Raw genomic sequence first — 25651 nt, forward strand, 5'->3', positions numbered from 1 at the left:
GAACCAGGGATGGAGAGATGACAGGACAACAGATACGTGTGGACAGACTTATGTGTTCGTCGAACATGTTGTTTATTATTTTAACGGTATAATAGAACACAGAAACTAAGTAAATAATTAATTTATTAACTTGTGCTGATATTTCGCTGGTATTATAACCAGCATCTTCAGAGCACAAAAACACTGTTTGTCACAATGCGCGAGACTAAAACAACATGGTGTACTTAAACAAAATTGTAGCAGCAACACAAAGACTAAAGTCCTGATTTTGGCGCCCTCTATCTGAAAAAAAAAAAAAAAAAACTATCATATATTACTAGAGTCCTAGAAAAGTGCTAGTTTTTTCTTAATATGACTGTCTCCCAGATCTTTGGCAAGTTAATACAGCCATATTTGTTGAGATTTCGAGTGTATTTTAGGGCTTCTGTCGCCTCTAAGAACAATCTCTCTGATTTAAAGGGTTTCTGTGTAGTACTTTTGTGTTTTTCCAGTTGATCCTGTGTGCAGGGGTATCCAGAGCATGGTCTGCTAGGCCCGACTTCCCATAATGATAATTCCGGACGTATTGTTTATGTTCGCTGATGCGGATATTCACAGTTCTTCCTGTTTGACCGTAGTAGGCTTGATTGCATGAGCAGGGTACTTGGTAGACTCCTGGATGTGATAAAGGAGGAATGCTGTCCTTGGGTGAGCGGATGAGGGTGGCTAATTTGCTACATGGTCTGAATGTAGTGCGTAGTTTATGTTTATTGAGAATTCTTGAGATCTTTGAAAACAAAATGCACACACTATTACAAGATCAGTCAACATACAAAATTATAGATCGCAATCTCACCAACACACAAAAGAATAAGGCACGAAAATTATTAAAAAAAGTCACTTCCTGGCCCAAAGACACAGTTAACAAACTCAAACCCTTCCATGTTAAAACACCGAGGATCTATGGATCACCAAAAATTCACAAACCAGGCACACTCCTACGCCCAATTGTGGACAGTATAAATAGTCCCACATACAAACTGGCTAGACATTTAGCGAAGCTACTAGCCACTCTCACTAACAATTCTCCCTCCTTTGTCAAAAATTCAGCACACCTAAAAAGCATCTTACAACACCTTACCCTAAAAAGCTCAGACTTAATAGTAAGCTTTGACATCACTTCACTATTCACAAATGTACCACTAATAGAAACCCTCAATCTACTGAAGTCACACTTCCCCCCTGATATATTTGAACTATTCAAATTCACAATACATGCAGGATATTTCACATGGAAAGGGAAAATATACAAACAAATTGATGGGACAGCCATGGGTTCCCCCCCCTTTCCCCCCCCAGCCAACTTTTACATAGAACACCTGGAAAAACAAGCAATCAATACAGCCACTCTCAAACCAACACTTTGGCTACGCTATGTTGATGATGTGTTTGCTATTTGGCCACATGGCCCTGAGACATTGAAAACATTCTTAGCACATTTAAATAACCAACATCCAAAAATCCACTTTACTATGGAACTGGAAGCCAACAACTGTCTGCCCTTCCTGGATACACTTATCACACGTCTACCAGATGGATCCTTATCATTTTCAGTTTTTAGAAAACCCACACATACAGGCAGATACTTACACAAACAATCACACCATCATCCTTCTCAACAATATGGAATATTAAAAACGCTAACCCATAGAGCGAGAGCAATCTGTTCCAATGACAAGGCTCTTACTGCTGAACTGACTCACTTACGCCACACCTTCTTGGCCAACAGCTACAATCCACATAAAATAAACAAAATACTAAACACTCCTAAGAAACCCCTCCCACCATCCACCACAGAGAACTACAACAAAACAGTCACCATCCCTTACATTAAAGGCACATCCGAAAAGATCTCAAGAATTCTCAATAAACATAAACTACGCACTACATTCAGACCATGTAGCAAATTAGCCACCCTCATCTGCTCACCCAAGGACAGCATTCCTCCTTTATCACATTCAGGAGTCTACCAAGTACCCTGCTCATGCAATCAAGCCTACTACGGTCAAACAGGAAGAACTGTGAATATCCGCATCAGCGAACATAAACGATACGTCCGGAATTATCATTATGGGAAGTCGGGCCTAGCAGACCATGCTCTGGATACCCCTGCACACAGGATCAACTGGAAAAACACAAAAGTACTACACAGAAACCCGTATAAATCAGAGAGATTGTTCTTAGAGGCGACAGAAGCCCTAAAACACACTCCAAATCTCAACAAATATGGCTGTATTAACTTGCCGAAGATCTGGGAGACAGTGATATTAAGAAAAAACTAGCACTTTTCTAGGACTCTAGTAATATATGATAGCTTTTTTTTTTTTTTTCAGATAGAGGGTGCCAAAATCAGGACTCTAGTCTTTGTGTTGCTGCTACAATTTTGTTTAAGTACACCATGTTGTTTTAGTCTCGCGCATTGTGACAAACAGTGTTTTTGTGCTCTGAAGATGCTGGTTATAATACCAGCGAAATATCAGCACAAGTTAATAAATTAATTATTTACTTAGTTTCTGTGTTCTATTATACCGTTAAAATAATAAACAACAAGGACAACAGATAAGTTAGGGAATAAAGTAAGAAAGTGTTAGAGGGGAGAGAGTGAGGGACACAGGTGAGTGAGGTAAAATCAGAGTGGTAAGAGGAGTGATGTATGGAGACTTGATGATCCATGGTGTGCAAGATAGAATGCCTGAGGAGTTTTTACCTGGGGAGAACAATAGAAAGTGTGGCTATGGCAATTAAGTGAGGTGAAAGGGTGGATGAGATGATTGTGATGGTGGACACAAATGACTTGAGAGGCAGTGTGAATCGGGTGGCAAGAGATCTGAGGCTAATGCTTGATGTTGTATGGAAGAAGATAGAGAGGGAAGTTGCTGTGTGTGTGTTGCCCAGGTATGATAATACAGAGCTGTGGAGAAGAGCATCAATATTGAATAGTATAATAGCCAGAATGTGTCAAAAGGGAGGCTTGGAATACGTGAATGCTTGGAAGGCATTTGAGGATAGAAAGGAACTGTATGTGAGAGATGGGTTACATATGAATTAGGAAGGACATAGGCATCTGGAGAGAATGCTGTTTTCTGAACAAGTCAGTGTGTCAATGCAGGGAAACCAATCAGGGTGGGTGGTAACAGGGGTGGACACTTGTGGAAATTGGTGATTGGAAGAAGGGGGCGGGGGGAATAGTTCAGGTAATGCTGAATCCAGTGGAGTTGGGAGCGGATAATGATTGGTAAAGAAACAGTGAAAATGCCTTGATTCTTTATACTAATGCCAGGAGTATCCGGAATAAAGGAGATGAATTGGTGTCGCTGATAGCTTCAGTCTGTCCAAAGATCATTGGGATCTCTGAGATGTGGTTGACGGATGATATATTGACAAGAATAGAAGTAGCAGGGTACAGCATTTTTCAACAGGATAGGAAGGGAAAACGCAGTGGTGGAGTACTGCTTATGATAAGTGATGACTTATGTCCTCTCAGAGTGGAGGATTTGGAGGGCACTAATGGTTTTGAAAGCATATGGTGTAAGATAGAGGTGAACAGGACAGGATATTTAGTGGGGTGCTGCTACAAGCCAGGGAGAAGAGCAGGAGATGTTTAGGCAGTTGAGCTTGGCAAGTGCAAGAAGAATAATTGTTATGAGAGATTTTAACTACAGCAGTATAAATTGGGAAGAAGAAACTGCATGTAGTAATAAGGGAATAGAATTTGAGGGACAAATATCTTAGGCAATATGCAGTAGAAGGGACACAATGTTCAAGAGTTTTAGATTTGGTAATAGCATCAGAAGAGATGATTATAACTGAGATGACATCTCTGCTCACAGTTGGAGAGAGTGACCATGTGATTTTGACTTGGAAGATGAATAGACATGCTGGAGTATCAAAGAGAAAGAAGGTATGTGGAATTATACCTTCTTTCTACCCATACACATTAACTAGGGTTTAGACAATCTAAGAATGTAGGCTACCAGTCCAATTCAATCAACTTAACACATGAAACTGTCTCTAAATTCTCACTATCTTCTTTTCTAATCTCTGTCCATTTTTTTACACTCACCACTAATAGATAATACAAAAATGAAGATTTTGTACGTTACCACCTTGTTAAACGATTTCTTGATCCTTCCGTCTGTTCTTTGTTATGGATTGTCTCCTCTTACGGTGATCTGCTGCCACGTGGAGTCACATGCTCGTCCCGATTTTTTTTTTCTTTGTTTCCTTTGGGCTTACGAACTTTTTGCAATGCTGCTTTCTACACAATTTATCTTCAAAGGGAATCCTTTGCTGCCTTCTCATCGGTTAGAACCAGACCGATGGCCGAAACTCGACACAATGTCGTCATCTCGTGCTCAACTTCTTCGATTCGCGCCAATCAGCAACTAGAAACACGTTGCCACCATGCCATCTTATCAGATATCAGCCATGCTGATCCGCCTCAGAACTACAAGCAATAAGCTCGCTGCCGCCCTGCCGTCTTATCAGATATCAGCCGTGCTGACCCGCTTCGGAATTACAAACAATAAACTCGCTGCTGCCCTGCCATCTTATCAGATATCAGCCATGTGCTTACCCGCTTTGGAATTACGAGCCTGCAACCCACGTGGGGGGGGGGGGGGCACATGCGACTGGGGAACACCACAGGAACCAAAACCAAAACATAGAGGGAACTAAGAGAGAGTCTCCAGCCCCGTGAGTTCGTTTTTAAACTCTTCTATAGCGCCCTCTTCCGTACTCCAAGCTTGTCTATGACGCTTTCCAAATGACTGTCACCTCCTCGCTGAACGAGGATCGCTCTCTTCAGGGAATGTGAAATTCGAGCGCCTTCCATGAATGCCTACTCATCGTTCATTATGTCATCTTTGGTGGTCACACAGCAACCTTTGTACTTTCGTTCGCACGACAATACGCGATTTTATACATGGCATAGTTTAATATTGGTGCTTTTGAAAGTTTAAGATTCCCATCTATTTTAGACAATACTTTAAACATAGTACAATCTAATACTTATTTCCTTCTTCAATTTCATTTTAATTTAGGATTCAATTTCTTCCTTTATATTTTAATTCCCTTCTTAAGCAAAGTTAACATCTGCATTTTTACATATTATGTCTGTTTTGCCAAGAATACAAGTGTGCTTTTACTTGATATGGTTGTTCTTGTTAAATCTTGAATGGAGCAGTTCTATTCTTGATAGAACCATCATTCAAGATCTAACAATAGCCAACCATGAGAACTACAAAGTAATCAATGACAAACAATAAGGATTCTGGTACTCTCAAACCACAACTGATCTTTCAGCCATCTCATTCAACCCAACTTTTGAATCCAAATCACGGAAAGGTTGGTGTGGTAGCCCTTGACATTTCCTTAGTAATCTGAGTGGATCTTGGCAGAGAGGTCTGCTCAACATACAATCATTCCATAGCTTTTGTGTTTTATCTTATAGTTGTATGGACAGTTTCCTTTTTGATCATTTGCTGTATGTCATGGTAGATAACCTCCTCTCCTCTACTTTTCCTTCTAGTGATAGAATATCCTAGGATTCTTTCATCCATTCTCTTTCTCCTGTATATATTATGACCTCTCACTAACCTCAAATCCTTTACATAGCTTTTGTTCATGACAGTACACTTCATTCTTCTTCTTGTACATTTGACAAATCCTTGTAGTGTGCAATCATCTGAAGCTTCAAGATCTTTCATAACCAATGCTTTAAACTCTGATCTCCTTACCATTCTTCAATGGGGCAAGGATACCCTTTAAAGCTACCAAAACACCTATCTTATTTCTGATATATCTCGCTTCACTTTCCTTTATATCTGATCACACTAAGATCTTCTGCAAACAAGATCAGAATTTTCTTCTTGGCCCAACTTATTTTAGCCATTCTTGGCACAAACACATCATAGACATAGCATCTTCAACCTCCATATATATTAGGTGTACTTTTCCACTCAAGACATTACTTATCTGTATAACTGCTAACACTATATAAATCCAAAAGATGTTCAACCTTGGATTGCTGCTTACACATTTATATGGTGCTGCAAAACCTCCATAAGAATGCTTGGCTTGATGCTATCCAGAAGAGAATAATCTGAATAATTGATGATCCTTTGTCAGAGATTTGCTCCAATTCCTCTCATACAGACATTCTATTTCTGCCTTATGCTTTGTCTATGAGTATTTTGATGGATAATATTCTGCTCACTGGCCACTTTCATTCCTTCACTTTCTTCTAAGAATGAAAGAAAATGAGTTACTACTACTACTGGTCAATATCCATTTACTATTCAGCTTCAACCATAATGAACCAACTTCTCTTTCTATTCTTTTGTTCCCTCTACTTAAAAAAAAAAAAAAAGCCTCTCTCTTTCCTTGTATATCTTTTGCAAAGATTACAACATACAGCTGATCAAAAAATGCATCAACAGATTCTTGCCTTCTCTCAACCTCCTGCTGATGCAAAGAAGTGAGTGACATACTGCAGTTTTTACAATTTATGTGCAGAGTTTGTTAAAAAACCATATATGCTTTAAAAAATTTGATATAATCTTAATGTATAAAATAATAAAAGAGTAATAATCATAATGTATAAAGAAATATTAAATCCAATGACTTTATACATACTTTCATTAAAGGCGTCTTGCCTTCTCCATCCTTAATATTAATTTTAGCTTTATGTCCTAAAAGTAACCACACTACATCTTTATGGCCTTGAGCAGTAGCTAAATGAATAGGAGCTCTAGGGGAAATTTTCACTTAAGATTAATATCATTATTAATTTCAGAATTTTAAGATTTTAAAAAAATCCAATAAAAGATATATAACAATATGAGATTAATCATTATTGTAATAATCAGCAATTCAACAAATTAAAATATATATTAAGTGTATCATCAAAATGACTAGTTCCAAATACTGTGCTGTTAATATATATATATTAACTGTTAAAATATATATTAAGTGTATCATCAAAATGACTAGTTCCAAATACTGTGTTGAGGAATTATTTGTAGGAAGTGAGATCGCTAGGCTGCGCGCAGTGATACAAGATGCGCAGCGGCAATTAGAGCACCTGCAAAACTCTTTCCAGAGTGATTCGGCTAACGGAAATAAACAGCGTGGGCGAGTTTCCGAAATGAAGGAGAGAGTATTGTATGGTGACTCGTTATTAAGAGGAGTAATAGATGGGAGTGTAACTAAATCGTACTTGCCGGGTGCAAAATTTAAGGATGTAAGTGAGAGCATTAGAGTGCAAAAACAGAGGGTGAAAGAAATAACAATTGTGGCTGGTACGAATGAATTGAAAGGTGATAAATTTTTTATGAGAGAGGACTTGAAAGTATTGTTAAAGGTAGCGAAAGAAAAGAGTGACAGAGTTAGAATGGTGAGTCTGTTACCGCGGTATGACAGAGAGGAGTTTAGAAGGAGGGCCATAATCGCAAATTATATTATGCGCAGGTTATGCGGACGGTGTGGTGTGGAATTTGTGGACGTGTGGAATGAGTTTGATGGGCAAAAGGACTTATACAAGATGGATGGACTGCATTTGAATGGACTTGGTGTGCGGAGACTGGAAAAAGTGTTGCTGAATGAAGTGAAAATGGATGTGCAGAACCAGGGAAACTAGAACTACCAAGGAGGGGGGGAAGTGGATATCCAGACATCAGTGAGACAGTTGAGTGTAAAAATGTATATAATGTACCTGAGCCAGCAATAAGGACAAAAAATGGGAATGGGAAATTTAGAATAATGCATCAAGATAGGGGTGGGACAAAGGGAACACTGCAATTCATGTATACTAATGCCAGGAGTATTAGGAACAAGAAGGAAGAATTTTTGGCCTTGATTGGCTCTTCCTGGCCACAGGTTATTGGCATTAGTGAAACATGGCTGACGGAAGATGATATAGTTAGTGGGATAGAATGTGTAGGTTATAGTATGTTTAGGAGGGACAGAGAGAATAAAATTGGGGGAGGGGTGTTATTGATGATAGCTGATGAACTGCAGCCAAGGAGAATTGAAGTATTGCAGGATAGTGAAAGGAGCTCATTTGAGGCTATTTGGTGTGAGATTGATACTGGTAGAATAAAATATACAGTTGGGTGCTGCTATAGACCAGGTGATGGAATAGATGGTGGAGATGGTATGCATAAACAAATTGATGAAATGAGTGGAAGGAGGGTAATTATTATGGGGGATTTCAACTATGGTAACATTGATTGGAAGGAGGAGAGGACACATGTGAGGAAGGAAATGGATTTTATTCAATTATTAAGGGATAACTATCTGAAACAGCATGTAATTGAAAATACTAGGGGTGTGAGAGTGCTTGACCTGGTAATAGTATCTGAGAATTTGACTGTAATGAATATGACCATGTTGCCACCTATTGGTGAGAGTGATCATAAGGTCTTGACCTGGGAGGTGGCTAAAGGTGTGAAATTTGTGATTAAGACAGGGTATATGTGGAATTACCGTGCTGGCAAGTATGACAAGCTTAGGAGATTGCTTGGATCAGTGCCATGGCATGTACAACTGCAAGGGCTGGACGTCGATAGAGCATGGGAAGTGATCAAAGAGCATTTACAGGAGGTTATGGCTGATTGTATACCTAAGGTCCGAATAGTGAAACAAGGAGGGGTTAAATGGATGAATAACACCATTAAGCTTGAGCTGCAAAAAAAGAAACAACTATGGAGGGAATTTAAAGAAAGGGGTGACCTGCAGGCACACGAACGGTATAAAGTACAGGCTAGAAGGGTAACGAGTGTGGTAAAAACAGCAAAAGCCGATTATGAAAGGAAACTAGCTATGCAAGTAAAAGAGAATCCCAAACAGTTCTTTCAATATGCTGCAAGCAAGAAAAAAACTGTACATGGCAAAATGATTTTAAGGAATGACAATGGTAAAGAGTTCACTGAACCAGTCGATATAGTGGAGTTACTGAGCGCGCACTTTGCAAAAGTATATCATCCAGGTGGTGACGTTGAAAAAATGAAGGAACCATTAGTTTATATGGGAATTGTGATGAATGAAGTGGAGGTGAATAGTCTATTACAGAACCTTAATGTGAATACATCTGTGGGATTGGATGGTATACCGGCACGGGTCTTGCATTAAGCAGCTAATGAATTATCAGTGCCCTTGACCATGTTGTTTAATCTGAGTCTCAGGTCTGGCTTAGTCCCGAAGGCGTGGAAAGAGGGGAAAATAGTTCCACTGCATAAAGGAGGATCCAAGACTATGGTTGCAAATTACCGACCGACCAGCATATCAGGAGTCGTTGTCAAGGTCTTGGAGAAAGTAGTCAAGGGAAAAATACAGGAATGGATTGATGAAAATGAGATACTGTACAGAGGACAGCATGGCTTTGTGAAGGGTAGATCATGCCTCAGTAACTTGCTCAAGTTTTATAACAAGGTGACGGCTGAACTGAATAAGGGAAATGGGTTTACAGTGATACTGCTGGACCTGGCAAAGGCGTTTGACAGGATACCACATGGAATTCTAATCCGTAAACTACAACATATGGGAATGGATAGCTGGGTGGTTGATGGAGAGATATCAAAGAGTAGTTTATTCAGGAGTAGAGTCCAAAACGGCCTGTGACTAGTGGTGTGCCACAGGGTTCTGTTCTTGGACCACTGCTGTTTAATCTGTTCATTAACGATATAGGGAATGGTCTAAGTGGGACAGTTCATTTGTTCGCTGATGATGCAAAGTTGGGTAGGGCGATAATGAATGCAGAAGATGTCAAAGTCTTGCAAAATGACTTAGATAGATTGGAGTTCTGGACTAAGGAGAATGGATGTCAATTTAATGTGACAAAATGTAAGGTTATGCATTTCGGAGTGAAAAGATTAGCAGCAGTATACCACATTGGTGGAACTGTACTCCAAGAGATTGATGAGGCCAGGGACTTGGGAGTGTTGGTGGATAGGGAGATGAAGTTTAGGGGGCACATTGCGAAAGTAGCTAAATCAGCTCATCAACTAACTCACTTGGTTGTTGAAAAATACCTTGACGAGCAGAGAAAAACAAGTTATTGTACCTCTGTACCGAGCCCTGATAAGACCTCATCTCGACTACTGTGCCCAGATTTGGTCACCTCGGTTCCTTCTTGATGGGGAGGAGGTTGAGAGGATCCAGAGGCGAGTGACTAAGATGATAGCAGGTCTATGGAATGAACCATATGAGAACAGGTTGAAGATTTGTGGGTTGCAGAAACTAGTTGATAGGCAAAAAAGGGGAGATATGATTGAGACATTCAAATTGCTAAAAGGATTCTATAGGATTAATTCAGATGATATTTTTGAGATCAGGACTGGTGGTGGGAGAAGTAGGGGACACCCATGGAAGCTGGGCAAGAGCGTGGTTAGCAGGGGTGTTAGAGCTGGGTTCTTTACTTTTAGAGTGGTAAATGAGTGGAATAAGCTGCCAGAGTCTGTTGTGGGTGCTATGACAGTGAGCGAGTTCAAGGCAAGGTATGATAGATACTGTGAGAATGTTGAACAGCTGTGTGAACATGATGTTTAGGGCCTCCCTCGATGAGTCTAAGGACTCCTGGAGTAGCCCATGGTAATAATAATAATAATACTTATATCTCTTTATTGTTGAATCATCACACAACAGAGGAAATTATCAAATTTTCACTAAAGAATCATTTCTCGTTCTAGAACTACATTAAACAGCAGAGGTAATTATTAATTTTCACTAAAGCTACAATTCGCTTTCTAGAACTGTATTAATCAGTTAGCAAAATGGCTACTCCTAAAAAAAAAAAAAAAAAAAAAGCAGTATTGCATCTGCTATGATACTACAATAATCTTTGGTGAGTGCAAAGGCAGGATTCAACAAAATTATAAAAGGCTAACCAAGAACACTTAATTAGTTGAAATACTGCACTCCTGTCTAATATATGTACATTTACTGGTGAATGTGATGATTTGGAAAAAGTTTGAATATATTGGATATCTGGTATGTTACTATACATATGAAATTCTTGTAACACAAAGCACCTTGAATTATAACCTTGACTTCTGCCTATTCAAATGGTGTCTGACTGCTTACTATTCCTAAAAAACTTTAGAGATATAAACATTTATAATCAGTCTTATAAAACTGCCTGCATATTAAAAAAACTGAAATGTTTTTGAACGTTTTTTCACTTGGTTGTACTAAGCCAATTAATGTGAAGTCAGTCTCTATATACAAGAAACCTAGTCGTGACACTTCAACTTTGTTTGCTACACTTGGATAAAAAATTAATCCAGAATATAATTTCTTGGCATCTTTATTTTAACTTACAACCATGTGAAAAAACTTTCAACAACTAGCTCCAATTCAGAGTGTTTTAATAATAAGGTGTTACACCTTTTCACTATTTGTATATAAAAAATACATGATTTCTGCATTACTTCAACATTGGTAGCTCTTCTGGTTTGGTTCCCACTCATTACATTTAATAATGTTTGTCTTCACACTTGATTCGAGAGAGTTGGGTTATTCTGGTTGGTAGCAGGTTTTTCCTGTCACTGATGAGAGTTTGATAAGTTTAGTAGTGATATTATTTGGGGGTAATTCAATGGGATTTAGAGTGATCTTATAAATCACTCAAGAGTTTTTGGAGACATAATCCCACACTTTACTTCAATCTAATAATGTTTGTCTTTGGAATTACATGCTTCCTGGAGAACAGGGTGATTCTTCTTGGTGACAGGTTTTTGTCTGTCAATGTGTAGAGTCACCACTGAGTTTTTCATCCTGGAATGATTCAGACCACACAGTGAGATTTATAGTGATTTTGTAGATCACTCAAAGTTTTTGGAGAGATACCCCACACTTTAACAGGGTAAGTAGCCCTTCCCATACAATGCATAGCATTATATAACACCTGAAAGGATGTCCACTTTGCATTATGGGATACTAACGCAATTAATGTGAAGTCATTAGCCTCTATATACAAGTAGGGTAGTTGTGACAATATTTCATGCACAAACTATGTTTGCTTACACTTAGATAAAGGCTCGAACAAGAATATAATTTCTTGCATCTTTAATTTTAAATGAAACTTTTTTTGTATATTACTAGAAAAGGTAACCTGATTAACACTTAACTTCTAATATCTTACCGTGGTTCTCGAGGGAAGGTTTCAGGCACTGATTTTTCGAAAATATCTTTTCTGTCAAGTTTTTCAGGTAAATATTTAGTAATTTTAAAATAACTATTTGAAAAGTTTTTTTCCCAACAATATAAGGTCTATCAAATGACCAAGCAGAGTGTACAGAACTGTAAAAATAGTCCATTTATAATTATGAATCTTTTCATAATTGTTTCTCTACATTAATATTTTATTAGTTTTGGTTTCACAATCATGTATAATTGTATGTAAAAATAATTTATAAATTCATAATTTATAATTATATATCTTTTTTTTTACAATGTTTCTCTGAGCCAGTATTTTATTAGTTCTGGTTTTAATAAAAGTATATGAGATTTATTGTACTTATTGGATATTAGAAAACTGTAATAATTTCAGTGGTTCTATATTGTAATTCATAATTGTTAAGGGTTGTGATATCTGTCATTCATTGTAAATAATGTCTCTTTTTTGCTAATGATGACAGCATGTCAGCCATCATCAGCCAACAAGTGCATACACTCACCTAGCCAGTTGATAGGTATGGTAACAAAGGAACCAAGAAGAGAGAATGGAAGTTTGAAAATGCAGACTAGTGAATTCTGGTTTTAGGAAGGTTTTACAAAACTTGACAGCTGGAATACATTAATAGAGGATTCCAAAAAGGGAATCTCAACAAGTTGAAACCTTAGACTGAAAAATGATACTGTGAACAAGTGAATAGTAAATAAAAGAAGATATAAGTATTCTATTTCAACATTCAAAGAAACGCTAAAAGTTTCATCTATCTCAAGGATATATTAATATTAATTATAATAGTAATATAGCCTTGATTATATTAATTATTTTATCGGAACAAGTGATGGAATTAGTGAAATCTGAAACTGTCAAGTGGCTTTAGTGAAAAGTTCTACTTAGTAGAAAATAGAAAAAGGAACTGCTTTTTCTCTGGTAAAGAATTAGCGATTTGTGCTTCTTGTAATAAAATTGCCTGAGGTAAGAATATTTATACTCCAGTGAAACAATGAGGATGAATGGAACAATATGTGCTAAATAAGGAAACATTGCACATTGTCCCACCATGGAAGTTGAGAAGTTTTATATTTTGAGAAAAGGTCTGATAAAGAACTGACTCTAATGAACATTTATTGTTTGTAGAAATTTGGTGTGAAAACAAAATGTTCAGTCTGATAGACTAATTAAGTATTTGTGAAGCAAACCAGTAATAGAATGAGTCAGTGAGAGAATAATTTTTTTTCCTTTAAAGATAAAGGAGTTCTCTAAAGTATAGTTTTACTTCAGATCTTGGACCTAAATAGTTTTATAGTTATTCATTTAATTTCATTTACAATGTACATAGTTTTTAGTTTCATGAAATGTATTTTTTTTTTTTTTAATTTTGTTTCGAGTCAATCATTTCCTGGATTCTAAAAATAATAGAGTTAAAAGTTGTTGCACCAATCAGATTTGAACTCATATATTTACTAAACATTCAGTGCAGACAACAATCTCTTTACAAAGATAATTACAAAACTGGCACAGCTGGTAAGAATTTTAATTTAACTGGTTTACCTGATATGACAATTAACAGAATACTATAAAAGGCTCAATTATGTAATATACTGCATATGGTTGCAAAATTGGGGAAAATTATAATTAGCACTACTGATATTAATTCCCCTTCGGGAAAATATGAACAGACTTTTGGTTTGGACAAATGAGTTGGTTGTAGTTTTAATATTAATAAGTATTAATAACAATGTGTTGCATTTTGGAGTACAGAAATATAAGGCCATGCACTACATCGATGGCACTACAGTGCAGGAAATGGATGAGATTCAAGATGTGGGAATGAAAGTTAACAATAGACTGATGATTAGAGGGCATATTGCAAATGTTGCAAAGACTGAACATAGTATTGCCACTGTGATAAAAAGTCACTAACATGTAAGGATAAGTAAGTGGTTGTGCCACTGTATAAAGCACTGGTCAGACCACACTTGGACTATTATGATCAGATTTGTTTATTTGGTTTTCATTGTGATGTGGAAACAGTACAGAAGGTCCAGTGATGAGTGACCAAGACAATATCAGAGCTCTGAAATATTGGCTATGGAAGGAGGTTAAAGAAAATGTGGATTACAGAGTTTGGTAGACAGGAGGCAAAGAAGCAATATGATAGAGATGTTTAAGTTAGTGAGGGAATTTTATCAGATTAATAGAGAGGAGATTATAAAAAATAGAAGGTGAGAACGAAAGAACCAGAAGCTATCCCTGCAAGTTGTGCGAGTGTGATGAAGAGGGACGTGAGGAGCAGATTTTTTATATGGAGAATTGTGGGTGAATGGAACACATTACCGGAATATGCTGTTAATGTAGGGAGTGTTAAGGATTTTAAGATTAAGTAGGATAAATATATTTTCAATTGAAAGAATCTCCAACAGTGAGTCTGCTGACTCTATGCAGGGTGTGATAATAATATTTAGTAAAGCAAATATAAAAAATATCGATAAATTTGTTATGTTGTACTGATTTAAATTTTAAAAGAACAAAATGAAAAATTCAGAAAGAGAGCATCTATAATTTCTTTTTTCATGTAGATCCCCCCCCCCACACACACACACAAAACAGGATAACCTCTATAACACAACAATGCAATATGGTGGCTGATAGTTAAGACAAAAAAGATTGAATCAACTAAGAAGTTTCTTGAAAGCCAGTTGGAGGCTGTATTCATACAAGAAGATGAGAAATTGGTTCGATATGTTGGGAGTTGAAATGTATACATATGTTAACCCAATGATTGTTTGCTAATTCAGCAAGGTAATGCCTATTAAAGTGCTGTATTTTTGCACAATGCAAAAATACAGCAATCTATGAGAAAGTGACTGGAGGTAGCCTGTGAGAGTGGTTCTCCTATTAGACAGATTGTCCTCTATACAGAAGGTAATCTGCCTAATGGCTTGTCCTCTCCTAATAGGAGAGGGCAATCTGCCTCTTCTATATTCAGAAGAGGCAAAATACCCTCTTCTGTGAATACCCAAATATGAGAACAACATTCTAAGAAAAGTTGGATTTAGGTTAGGAGCTGAGCAAGAGAGTAGTGTTTTGAACAAAAAAAAAAATTTCAGGAAGCTATACATGTAATGTGTTATGCCAGAATAAAAGCTACATACAGAAGTCAGCCTAAAAAAGAGAAACAGATCTTGACTGGAAAATGCTAATCTTAAGGAAGATCTTGAAGCCAATCATTTGAGTACTATGAGGGTGGTCTGAAAAGTTCTCGGCCTAACAACGAAAAAATGAATTTACAAATTCGAAATAATTTTTATTTTTCAACAAAATCTCCCTTAAGACCTACATTTATTTCAGCGATGCTCCACCACCATTATCCCGTCCCTGTAGTGGTTCTCAGTAAGATCTGCAAAATACCCCTCTACAGCTGCAATCATTTCTTGATTCGAAGAAAAACACTGACCAGCGAGGAATAGTTTTAGTTTTGGGAAGAGATAGAAGTCAGAGGGAGCCAAATCTGGGGAATAGGGTGGATTCATAGTTCAGATCCCTTAATTCTCCCATTGCCAAGACATCTTTGTGGGCAGGTGCATTGTCCTGATGAAAGATGATTTTTTTCTTCTGCAAACAGGGTCTTTTCTCACGAATTTTTTCATCTAGTCTGGTTAAAAGATCGGAATAATATTCCCCGGTTATTGTTTTAGCCTTTTCAAGATAATTAATAAACAAAATGCTTTTAGCATCCCAAAACACCGATGCCATGACCCGACTTTGTCTTCTTTGGCACTGAACAACTGACTTCTGTCCACTGTTTTGACTGCTGTTTTTTGATCTGCTGTGAGCAAGCATGGTAACCATCTTGCGAAAACTTAGTCATTTGCAATTTTTCATGAAAAATATATCCTGCACATTTTTTGAAATGCCTATAATCTCAGGAATTTCACGCACTTTGACTCACCAGTCATCCGATACCACATCGTGCACTTGACCAATGATTTCTGGTGTTGTTACACTTTTTTGACATCCTTCACGTGGATCATCTTCAAGGCTGGTACAGCCACATTTCTTAATTGTCGAAAACGGAGAAGAGTGCCCATAAACTTTTATGAACTTCGAATGAATTTATTTTGGCGTTAAACCGTCTTTTAAAAATGTTGAATTGGATTTAAATGGTATTGATGCGAACACAGATAGATAAGAAAATAACTATTTATTAACTTAAAAGCTAATATTTCGCTGGTATTATATCCAGCATCTTCAGAGCATACAAACAAAGTTTGTTACAAATGCGAGACAACCACAATCCGGTGTAACAGTGGGGCTAGTATAAGTAATTGCAGCGTGCAACACAAGACTAAAGTCCTAATGAGGCGCCATCTAAAGTCCAAAGTTTTCAAAACTTTGAACTACTTTTTTTTTTTTTTTTTTAACTTAGATGGCACCTCATTAGGACTAGTCTTGTGTTGCACGCTGCAATTACTTATACTAGCCCCACTGTTACACCGGATTGTGGTTGTCTTGCATTTGTAACAAACTTTGTTTGTGTGCTCTCTGAAGATGCTGGATATAATACCAGCGAAATATTAGCTTTTAAGTTAATAAATAGTTATTTTCTTATCTATCTGTGTTTGCATCAATACCATTTAAATCCAATTCAGCATGTGTGATGAACACATAAGCCTATCCACTTCTTTTACAAAGAATTTTATAACTGCATGATACTCAATTTTATCCATTTCAAGAGATACAGACCACACTTTTGCTTCAAACAGCTGTATAAAACAAACTACTTGATAGAATGACTTGCGATGTCACATGGATGCTTATGACAGATGTACCAACTTAGGAAAAAAAAAACTTGCTGATAGTGTTGCCATCTATGGTCGAAGCCGAGAACTTTTCAAACCACCCTCGTACAGGGAAGAAGAAGAAAGGAAAGTGTTATCATTAGCAAAGCAATGGATAGGATTTGAGGTTAGACAGAAGATCATTAATGTATACATAGAAGAGTATGGGCAAGAGTACAGAATCCTGGTATATTCTAGCAGTGTTAAAGAAATCAGATGAGAGGAAGCCATCCATCATGACATGCAATGACCAGAAAGAAACTAGCAATCCAATCACAAAAGAAAACCATAAGATAGTAGTTAGGTGAGAAAACCTTCATGCCATACACAAGCAGATACCTTGGAAATAACAAGTATATAACAGAAACTGCAAGTTTCTCCAAATCTTTCCATAGGCCATGGAAAGATTTGGAGAAAAGTGGGTAAGGTTAGTGAGGAGGTCTGCTGTATAATGAGAATGGTAGAATATACCATTTAATGCTGATCCATTAGTTAACATTATTAACTAATGGATCAGCAGATAGTGAAGAAGCAGGCTGTTAATAATGTTCTTCCTCACTTTCAGATATAACATAGTGACAGTAACTGAACAATAGAGTGGGGGGGCTGACTTTTATCTCCCTTTTTTGGGATAAGCTGGATAAAAGGTTGCTTCCATGATGTTGGGAAGATGCCATCAGAAAGAGTATGACACCTTGTATAGGTGATAGACAATAGGTGTTAATTTGGAGGTCACTAGTGCTTGGCATATTTAGGATAATAGGAGACTTGTCAGTATTAAGGCTAATGAAGATTTTTCCAACTAGCTTCTTACAAAGGATCAGCAGAGGCATAATGTGAGCAGCTTGTGGTATTACAAGAAGTGATGACAATGACCATCAGAAGATCACTCTCGTGATCTTCTGATGGTCATTGTCCCACAGTCTTAGAGGATATCAGAAGGCTTGACTACAAGTTGAGTAGACACATTTATTGGATTGGACCGATAGAAAGTCTGGTTGGATGTATTGATTTTCTGGCACTGGTTTTGAGTGTAGTGTAGGTTCAGTGATAAGCTGGATTTTGACTTGAGCCATTGAATATATGTTGTATATTTTTTTTATTGCAGATTGCAAAGCATTTTTTTAGATAATCCGTAATGGAGGTTGGGGATCCGCAGTGGAGTGGGGAATAAAGGCCTTCATTTCAGTAAGGATTATTTCAATTATTTCAGTAATTTGGTCAGAACAGGTGTCTAGATCAGGAGAGCAGAAACAATAATCAGACAACAGAAAACTTTGCTTGGATTAAATGACGATTTTCATGCATTTGTTTTAGGTTGTACTGAGTGAGAAGACTAAGTGAGAAACTAAAGTTTTGACTTGAGCCATTGAATATACGAGTATGCTGCATTTGAATTACTGAATATACACAGTTTTGACATAAATACTGTTACAACTTCCACACATTCCCACACTGCCCACAGAAGATAACGAGATCAGCAAGCCAAGTTCCATTAGTGATGCTGTGCACAGCCAACATTCGCATGTTTATCAGTAGAGAGAGAGAGTTTGTCTAGCTGTAGGAATTAACATGCAGTGGGGAGATTATGAGAACTGTGTAGATATAATAGCACTTCACAAGATCAGAATACAGCCACCTGTTATTTTCAACATGCTAAAAATACTCTGGATTAGCAGGATGTTTGTGTATTGGATTATTAACCATTATAACGATACAGAAGACATACCTGACTGCCAAAGAACAGGTCAACATACTGCATTACGATGCAACAGTTTACGAGGGCTATGAAGGCATACCTTCCACCATAATCCTGTGAGAATGTAGAAAGTGGTGTTGTGAGAGATGAACATTTCATAGAGAATGATGTCACCTGGGGGTGAGAGTCTATCGACATTTTACTGTACAATTCCTAACACTCAAATTATGCAGCAGAGAGTGATAAATTCAAAGGCACTTCTCCAGCAGTATGCAAACAACAGACACAGAGATATCCTCTTCACAGATAAGATTTTCACCACTGAAGAGTCATTTAATCACTAAAATGATCATGTCATCATTTTAGTGAGTCATCACCCTGCGTCAGTGATGGTTTGGTGGAGGATGACATATCAGGGGGTATCCAAGTTGCATTCCTGTGAGAAAGGGGTCAAAACCTCTGCCCAAGTGTATCAAGACACTGTGCTGGAACCTGTGGTACTTCCCCTGAACAACATGTTTTATGGTAGGCCGTGGACCTTCCAACAGGACTCAGCCCCCTGCACATAAAGTGAGGACCAATCAACAATGGTTGGAAGTGAATGTGCCAAAACACATATCACCGCATGAATGGCTGGTCAGAGCTTAAGAGTAGCCTGCAAGAAACGACACCCCTAGCATTGCCAGGCTGAAGGCGAATTTGAAACGATCAGTGGCAGTGTTTCTGTTGAATACTGTACATGCTGACATCTAAATGTGGCCTCAAAAGGGGGATATTTCAAACACTGAGTACTGTTTTATATGCACATCATACATGTGGTTTGTATGTGCTGAAAACTATAAATGATTTACTGATAGATTAAAGATTTATGTACTGTTCAAGTTGTAACAGTATGTATAGCTAGACTAGGCATGTATATATACAATCAATATTTACATATATAAATACACATCAGTCATTGCACTACCCTTGTGCATTGGGATTATCTTGCAGTCTTTTCCTCCTGAGAATCTATCCTGTTCTGACACTCAAACTATATAGCCAGGTCAAAGGAACAGCCAGTTCAGCTGAACATTCTTTTAGAATCAATACTGATATCCCATCAGTCTCTGTTGCTGAATTCATATTTAGTTTATGCAACGGCTCAAGTACCTCCTCCTCATACACCTGAGTTTCTTCCTCCATTGCATATTATATATCCCTGCATACCATCTGCATTCAGTACAGTTATTCTTTCATATTGATTCTTTCTTTTACTTGCAGCATAATGACAGCACTCTTCTCTGTAGCTCATACAGCCTTTCCATCTTCAAGATAAGCTTTCTGTATCAGTTGTAACTCTTGTCCTATACCTTATAATTTTCATAACTGACATCATCCTTATGCACATGGTATTCCTTCCACATCATATTTTTCTTACGAATCTCTTGCTTGATAAGATTGTACACCATTTCACTTCCAGCATGTTTATTCTACAAACTCTAGGGATCCAATCCAGTATTGTATCATTGATGTATTTTTTAAATACTTCCCATACACTACTGATATTGTTCCCATCTAGTAACTGATACCATGGAATCAAACCTGGTATACTCCTCAGTTGGTCATAATTTCCTGCGTTGGCACATATCCCTTTCTAAATGGAATACCCATACACTTAATCACTTCCTTGGTTAATAAAGTATGATTGCTGTCACAAACCAAAGGCAGAACAGTGAAATCTTTTACTGAATCTTCCTCTGGTCCAATATTAGTCAAAAAGTTTCAAAATAAAGAAAAAATAAAGAACCATCCAAATCACATATAGCCAAATTAAATTCAATAAATGCCTTCTGCATTCTTGTATGCTATGACTTGTAACTGTAATGATATTTTAAATATCAAAAGACTAGTGGCAGAAATCTTGAAGTTTGCAGGCTGCTAATGTTTACCTATATAAATGAAAGCCTAATATACAGTACATCATATCAAAAATACTGAAATATTTAAGCCTACTTTCAGTCTACTACATGAATAATTTTATTAACTTTATATGAAAATGAAATATGAAATCAAAGCATACTATAAATAGAAGTTTAGTACAGCATTAATGGTATTAATTTACCTGTTGTCATTATCTTGTAAATTGATATCGGTTTTCTTCATATGCTTTTTCACCTTGTCTTCATTACCAAACCAGCATGCTTTATGAAGTTTGGTAAAACTCAAGTCATTTGTATCAACATTATATCCAGAAGTTCCTGCACCATCAATAGCTTCTGTTGAAGCATGTGAGAGGAGGCTTTTTCTTCTTTCTGCACTTCTGGTTTTTGCAAGCTGGAGTATTTTCTTCATTTTGTCTGTTAAGGGTAAACCACAATAAAACAATTTAATTATATAAAAACACTGAAACAAATTTGTCACTAGTAAGAGTTGCTGGCAGAGCAAAATATAAGATAAATAAACAAAACATAACTTTCCAGAAGAGCTAAAGCGCCTGATATATAAAATAACCATAATGCCATTCCAATCCTATCCTATCCTAGCCCTGTAAGTACACAGAATACCATTGAAATTATGGGAAAGGGTAACTGAAAAAATTAAATTTATCTATCTTATTCATTTTATTTGGAATTAATTCCATACATTTCTTAATTCATGAGAATCTGTAATCAGCTCTCTGTGTGATAAAAAAAAAAAGTGACAACAGATTTGAAACTTATTCTCACATCTACTAATTGATATTAATGATTTCTATACAGCTGCCATTCTGTGCTGTGAATAGAAATGGAATTTAAATCACCAATGACGTCAAAAGGAGATAATATAACAAACCAGACACCGAACATAACCCAATCAATCAGACATAGGGAGGGAGGAATAACAAATAATGATGATGATGATGATAATAAATAATTAAAAAATAAGACAAACTGAGTCATTCCAACAACTGATAACTATATAATTTTTACTTCATATAAAGAAGCTGCCAAAACACAAAAGATCAATTCTACATATACACACACACACAATGTAACTGTATGTCCATGTATCCTCTTCATAAGTCAGATTCAGCACACTTAAAAAAATAAAAATAAATACATATAAAACTGGAGGATGAAATGATTTCAATGAACCATTCATAAACATTGAATTTCCTGGACTTTAGGTAGAAAATGAATCATTCTGCCTGAAATGGCTTTAAAAAATGTACCATCTTCAGTCTCCAAAGCTGGAGAACTCAATTATCTAAACCTTTACCCACTCACAATAATAAATGCACAAGCAGTTTACAATCTTTCATTGGTGAAATCCATATTTGGGGGGGGGGGAGGTAGATGACTTTCGATGAATGGTGAAACACTACTACACTGCTTGTTAAAGGGATGAAACAAGTACTGCTGTATTGTTTCTCCAAAATAGAACCCCAGGTTTCTGCTACCCCTAATCCGTCTCAGACACAGTGCAGACAATGGCTTTGCTAGGTATACTCAAACAACCGTTATTAATAAATTGGGGGAAGGGGGACAGCACTTTCTCCACTTAGAGTACTAAGTGAAGAATAGGTTTATAACCTTAAATGGAGTAGAATTCACATTAAAAAAAAAAAAAAAAGAATTCACATTTACTAAAAATACATTGTTAAGCATCATATAAGCTGGGGCTGAGATCACAGCAGCAAAGCAGTTTCTATGGGGTAACACCTAGATAGTAAATGGACCAAACTGTATAGTAATGCATCTATAGACTTCTGAATCAGCTAGTGAAAATCCTTCTACTGTTTACTCTCCAGATCATGCCTAGAAGGAGCAGCGTGTACTTCCTTCACTTCTGCTGTATGTCTCTGCTCTGTAAGTTTTCAAGTTTTCTGCACAAACTCAAAGATATCTAAAGAATACTAGTCTCACTATGGGGGGGGGGGGGGAACTCACACAAAAAGATGTAAAAGTTATTATTATCTGAGATCTCTGGGAAGTGGAAGTCAAAGGACTCATGAAAGGAGCCTATACGTCACTCACACAGCTATCATACCTTCTCTTAAATTCTTCGTACTAGACACTACTTCAACAGGCAAACTGTTACAGTCACTGCTCTGTGAAAGAAAAATCTAGCCCTCATCCCTTTCTTAACTGTACAAAATCTTCTTTTTCATTGATGTTCCCTCCTCCCCCCTTGTCTCTCTCCCTCCACCTTTCACATAATGAAAAATTTCATCAGTCAATATCTTATAAACACACTTTCAGAAGTTTATAGACCCTGTTCATATCACTGGAGGTCTGAAGATAAATGAAAGATATTTAAGCCACTAACACTTTGCAGATAACAGAGTTATCTTTACTTCAATGAATGAATTATAGACTGGTATCCATGAACTTCAAATTGCTAGCAGAACAGCTGGCCTAAAGATAAACCTAAAGAAGATCCAAGTTATGTTCAATAGCTATGTCCAACCAGAAATAATAAAATTCAATAATGATGAAATCAAACAAGCAGATCATTACATATATTTAGGACAACAGATATCAATGGAACAAAAGATCATGGACGAAATTAAAAGATGCACAATGCTTGGATAGAAAGCATTTGGAAAATTAGTCAATATTCAAAAGCCAACTACCATTATGATTGAAGAGAAAAGTTTTTAACCAGTGGATTCTTCCTATATTGACATATGGCTATGAAACATGGACACTAAATGAAAAGGAAATTCAAAAATTAAGAACAACACAAGTTCGTATGGAAAGAAGTATGCTTAGTATCACAAGACTGGAACACAAAAGGAATACGTGGATAAGAATATAATAAATTTAGTTTAATCCTTTATCCAAGTGTAAGCAAACAAAGTCTGTGCATGAAGTATCTTCAGGACTGAGGCAACTCGTGATAAAGGTGGACCAAGCTCTCATCACTCCTTGTCTTAGTATTTCCCATAATGCAAAGCACACCTCCTTGCGGACATATATAATGCTATGCATTAAAGGAAAGACCACTACCCAGACCGGTTTCGACCTTTATTGAATGTTCAAGTACAGGTCGAACTCCAAAAACTCAGCATTGTTCCCCTCAGTAACAAGCTCACCCTGCCACTGAGAAGAACTCTCAGCATTGGCTCTACCCCGTGGCAGGCTCACCCCACCACTGAGCAGAACCGCTCATTTGCTCATATGCCATCTGAGGGTTAACAGCAACAGCCATGCCTCAGTTAACTTCATGGGATACAGCATTGCCATTCATTACCCCCTCACCCAGGACCTGGGTGACAGCAACAGCTGAGCCTCAGTTAAAACTTCATGAGCTACAGCACTGCCATTCATCACACAAGCTTCCAACCGGTTTCGACCTTTATTGAGATTTCATCAGTGGGAGCAGACCCAGAGGTGGTGATACCAAGGTGTAAGCAATGGAGAAGTCATATTTACCTATATGAGTTGCCAAAAGGTGTCTCACCTTATTATTCAATTACTCTGGATTTAGAGAGAGAGAGAGAGAGAGAGAGATGTTGGAAGTTTTTTTTCACTTGGTTAGACTATAATAAATTTAGTTTAATCCTTTATCCAAGCGTAAGCAAACAAAGTATCTTCAGGACTGAGGCAACTCGTGGTAAAGATAGACCAAGCTCTCATCACTCCTTGTCTTAGTATCTCCCATAATGCAAAGCCCATCTCTTTGCAGACATGTATAATGCCATACATTAAGGGAAGGGCCACTATCCAGACCAGTTTTGACCTTTATTGAGGTCTCGTCAGTGGGAGCCAGACTCAGAGGTGGTGATACCAAGGTGGAAAGAATGGAGAAGTTATATTTACCTATCAATGCTCTCATCAGTGGGAGCCAGACCCAGAGGTGGTATCACCACTTCTGGGTCTGGCTCCCACTGATGAGACCTCAATAAAGGTGGAAACCGGTCTGAGTAGTGGCCCTTTCCTTAATGCATAGTATTATACATGTCCGTAAGAAGATGTGCTTTGCATTATGGGAGACACTAAGACAAGGAGTGATGAGAGCTTGGTCCACCTTTACCATGAGTTGCCTCAGTCCTGAAGATACTTCAGGCACAGAATTTGTTTGCTTACACTTGGATAAAGGATTAAACTAAATTTATTATAGTCTAACCAAGTGGAAAAATACTTCCAACATGTGGATAAGAAATCAAGCCAAAATCTCTGACATCATAGGAAGAGTGAAACATTTGAAGTGGCAATGGGCTGGGCATATTACTTGAGGACCAGATCAACAATGGATAAAAGAAGTACTGGATTGAATTCCATGAGAGGAAAAACTACCACAATGCTAATCTAAATCAGAATCGATCGATGATATCATCAGATTTCCAGTAGTGACATAGGAAAGGAGAGCCATGGACAGATAGTTTTGGAATAAACTTGGAAAGGCCTTCATCCAACAGTGGACTGACAATGGCTGATGATGAAGATGATATATAAGAAATTGCAACCAATGGCCACTAACAAATAATAATTTCACATCATTATAGGTATTATTAATAAGTTAGTAACCATTTGCTGATGATAGCAGGAGAATTATGTCCAAGGTAAACATGAAAAAGGGAAATAATTGCAATGGTTATGAGGCAGTGTGGTGTAACATGGAAGTTGACAGGAAGACATATTTAGTTGGATGTTGCTACAGGCCCAGGAATGTGGAGGGTGGTGATGAAGAAATGAATAAATAACTTGGATTAGTGACAAAGGAAGGGTAATTATTATCAGTGATTTTAATCATGGTGGTATAGATTGGAATGAAGAGACAGCAATTGGGAATAAGGAAAATGAATTTCTCAAGTTCTTGAGAGATAATTATCTCATACAGCATGTAAAGGAGGGAATGCGAGTATCGAGAGTTTTAGATCTGATCATTTCATCAGATCTAAATTGCGAGTGGAGTTTCACACTTTCCTCCAGT

General features: G+C 37.3%; 1 protein-coding gene across 2 annotated transcripts in view; it reads right to left on the minus strand.

Moving 5' to 3' along the window:
* Window positions 1-25651, minus strand: part of LOC150099370 (uncharacterized) — a 462639-nt gene that overhangs the window by 431168 nt on the left and 5820 nt on the right. For both annotated transcript variants that reach the window (XM_090403434.1, XM_090403433.1), the window contains exons 2-3: window positions 20856-21090; window positions 6676-6790 (exon numbers count right to left, since the gene is read on the minus strand). In XM_090403434.1, coding sequence (XP_090259560.1) covers window positions 6676-6790; window positions 20856-21085 — 345 coding nt within the window. In that variant the 5' untranslated portion in view covers window positions 21086-21090. The remainder of the gene's footprint in view (window positions 1-6675; window positions 6791-20855; window positions 21091-25651) is intronic.

Source organism: Typopeltis vanoorti, chromosome 14 (assembly GCF_054136105.1).
Source record: "Typopeltis vanoorti isolate ZY-2024b chromosome 14, IOZ_Tvanoo_1.0, whole genome shotgun sequence".
NCBI lineage: Eukaryota > Metazoa > Arthropoda > Arachnida > Uropygi > Thelyphonidae > Typopeltis > Typopeltis vanoorti.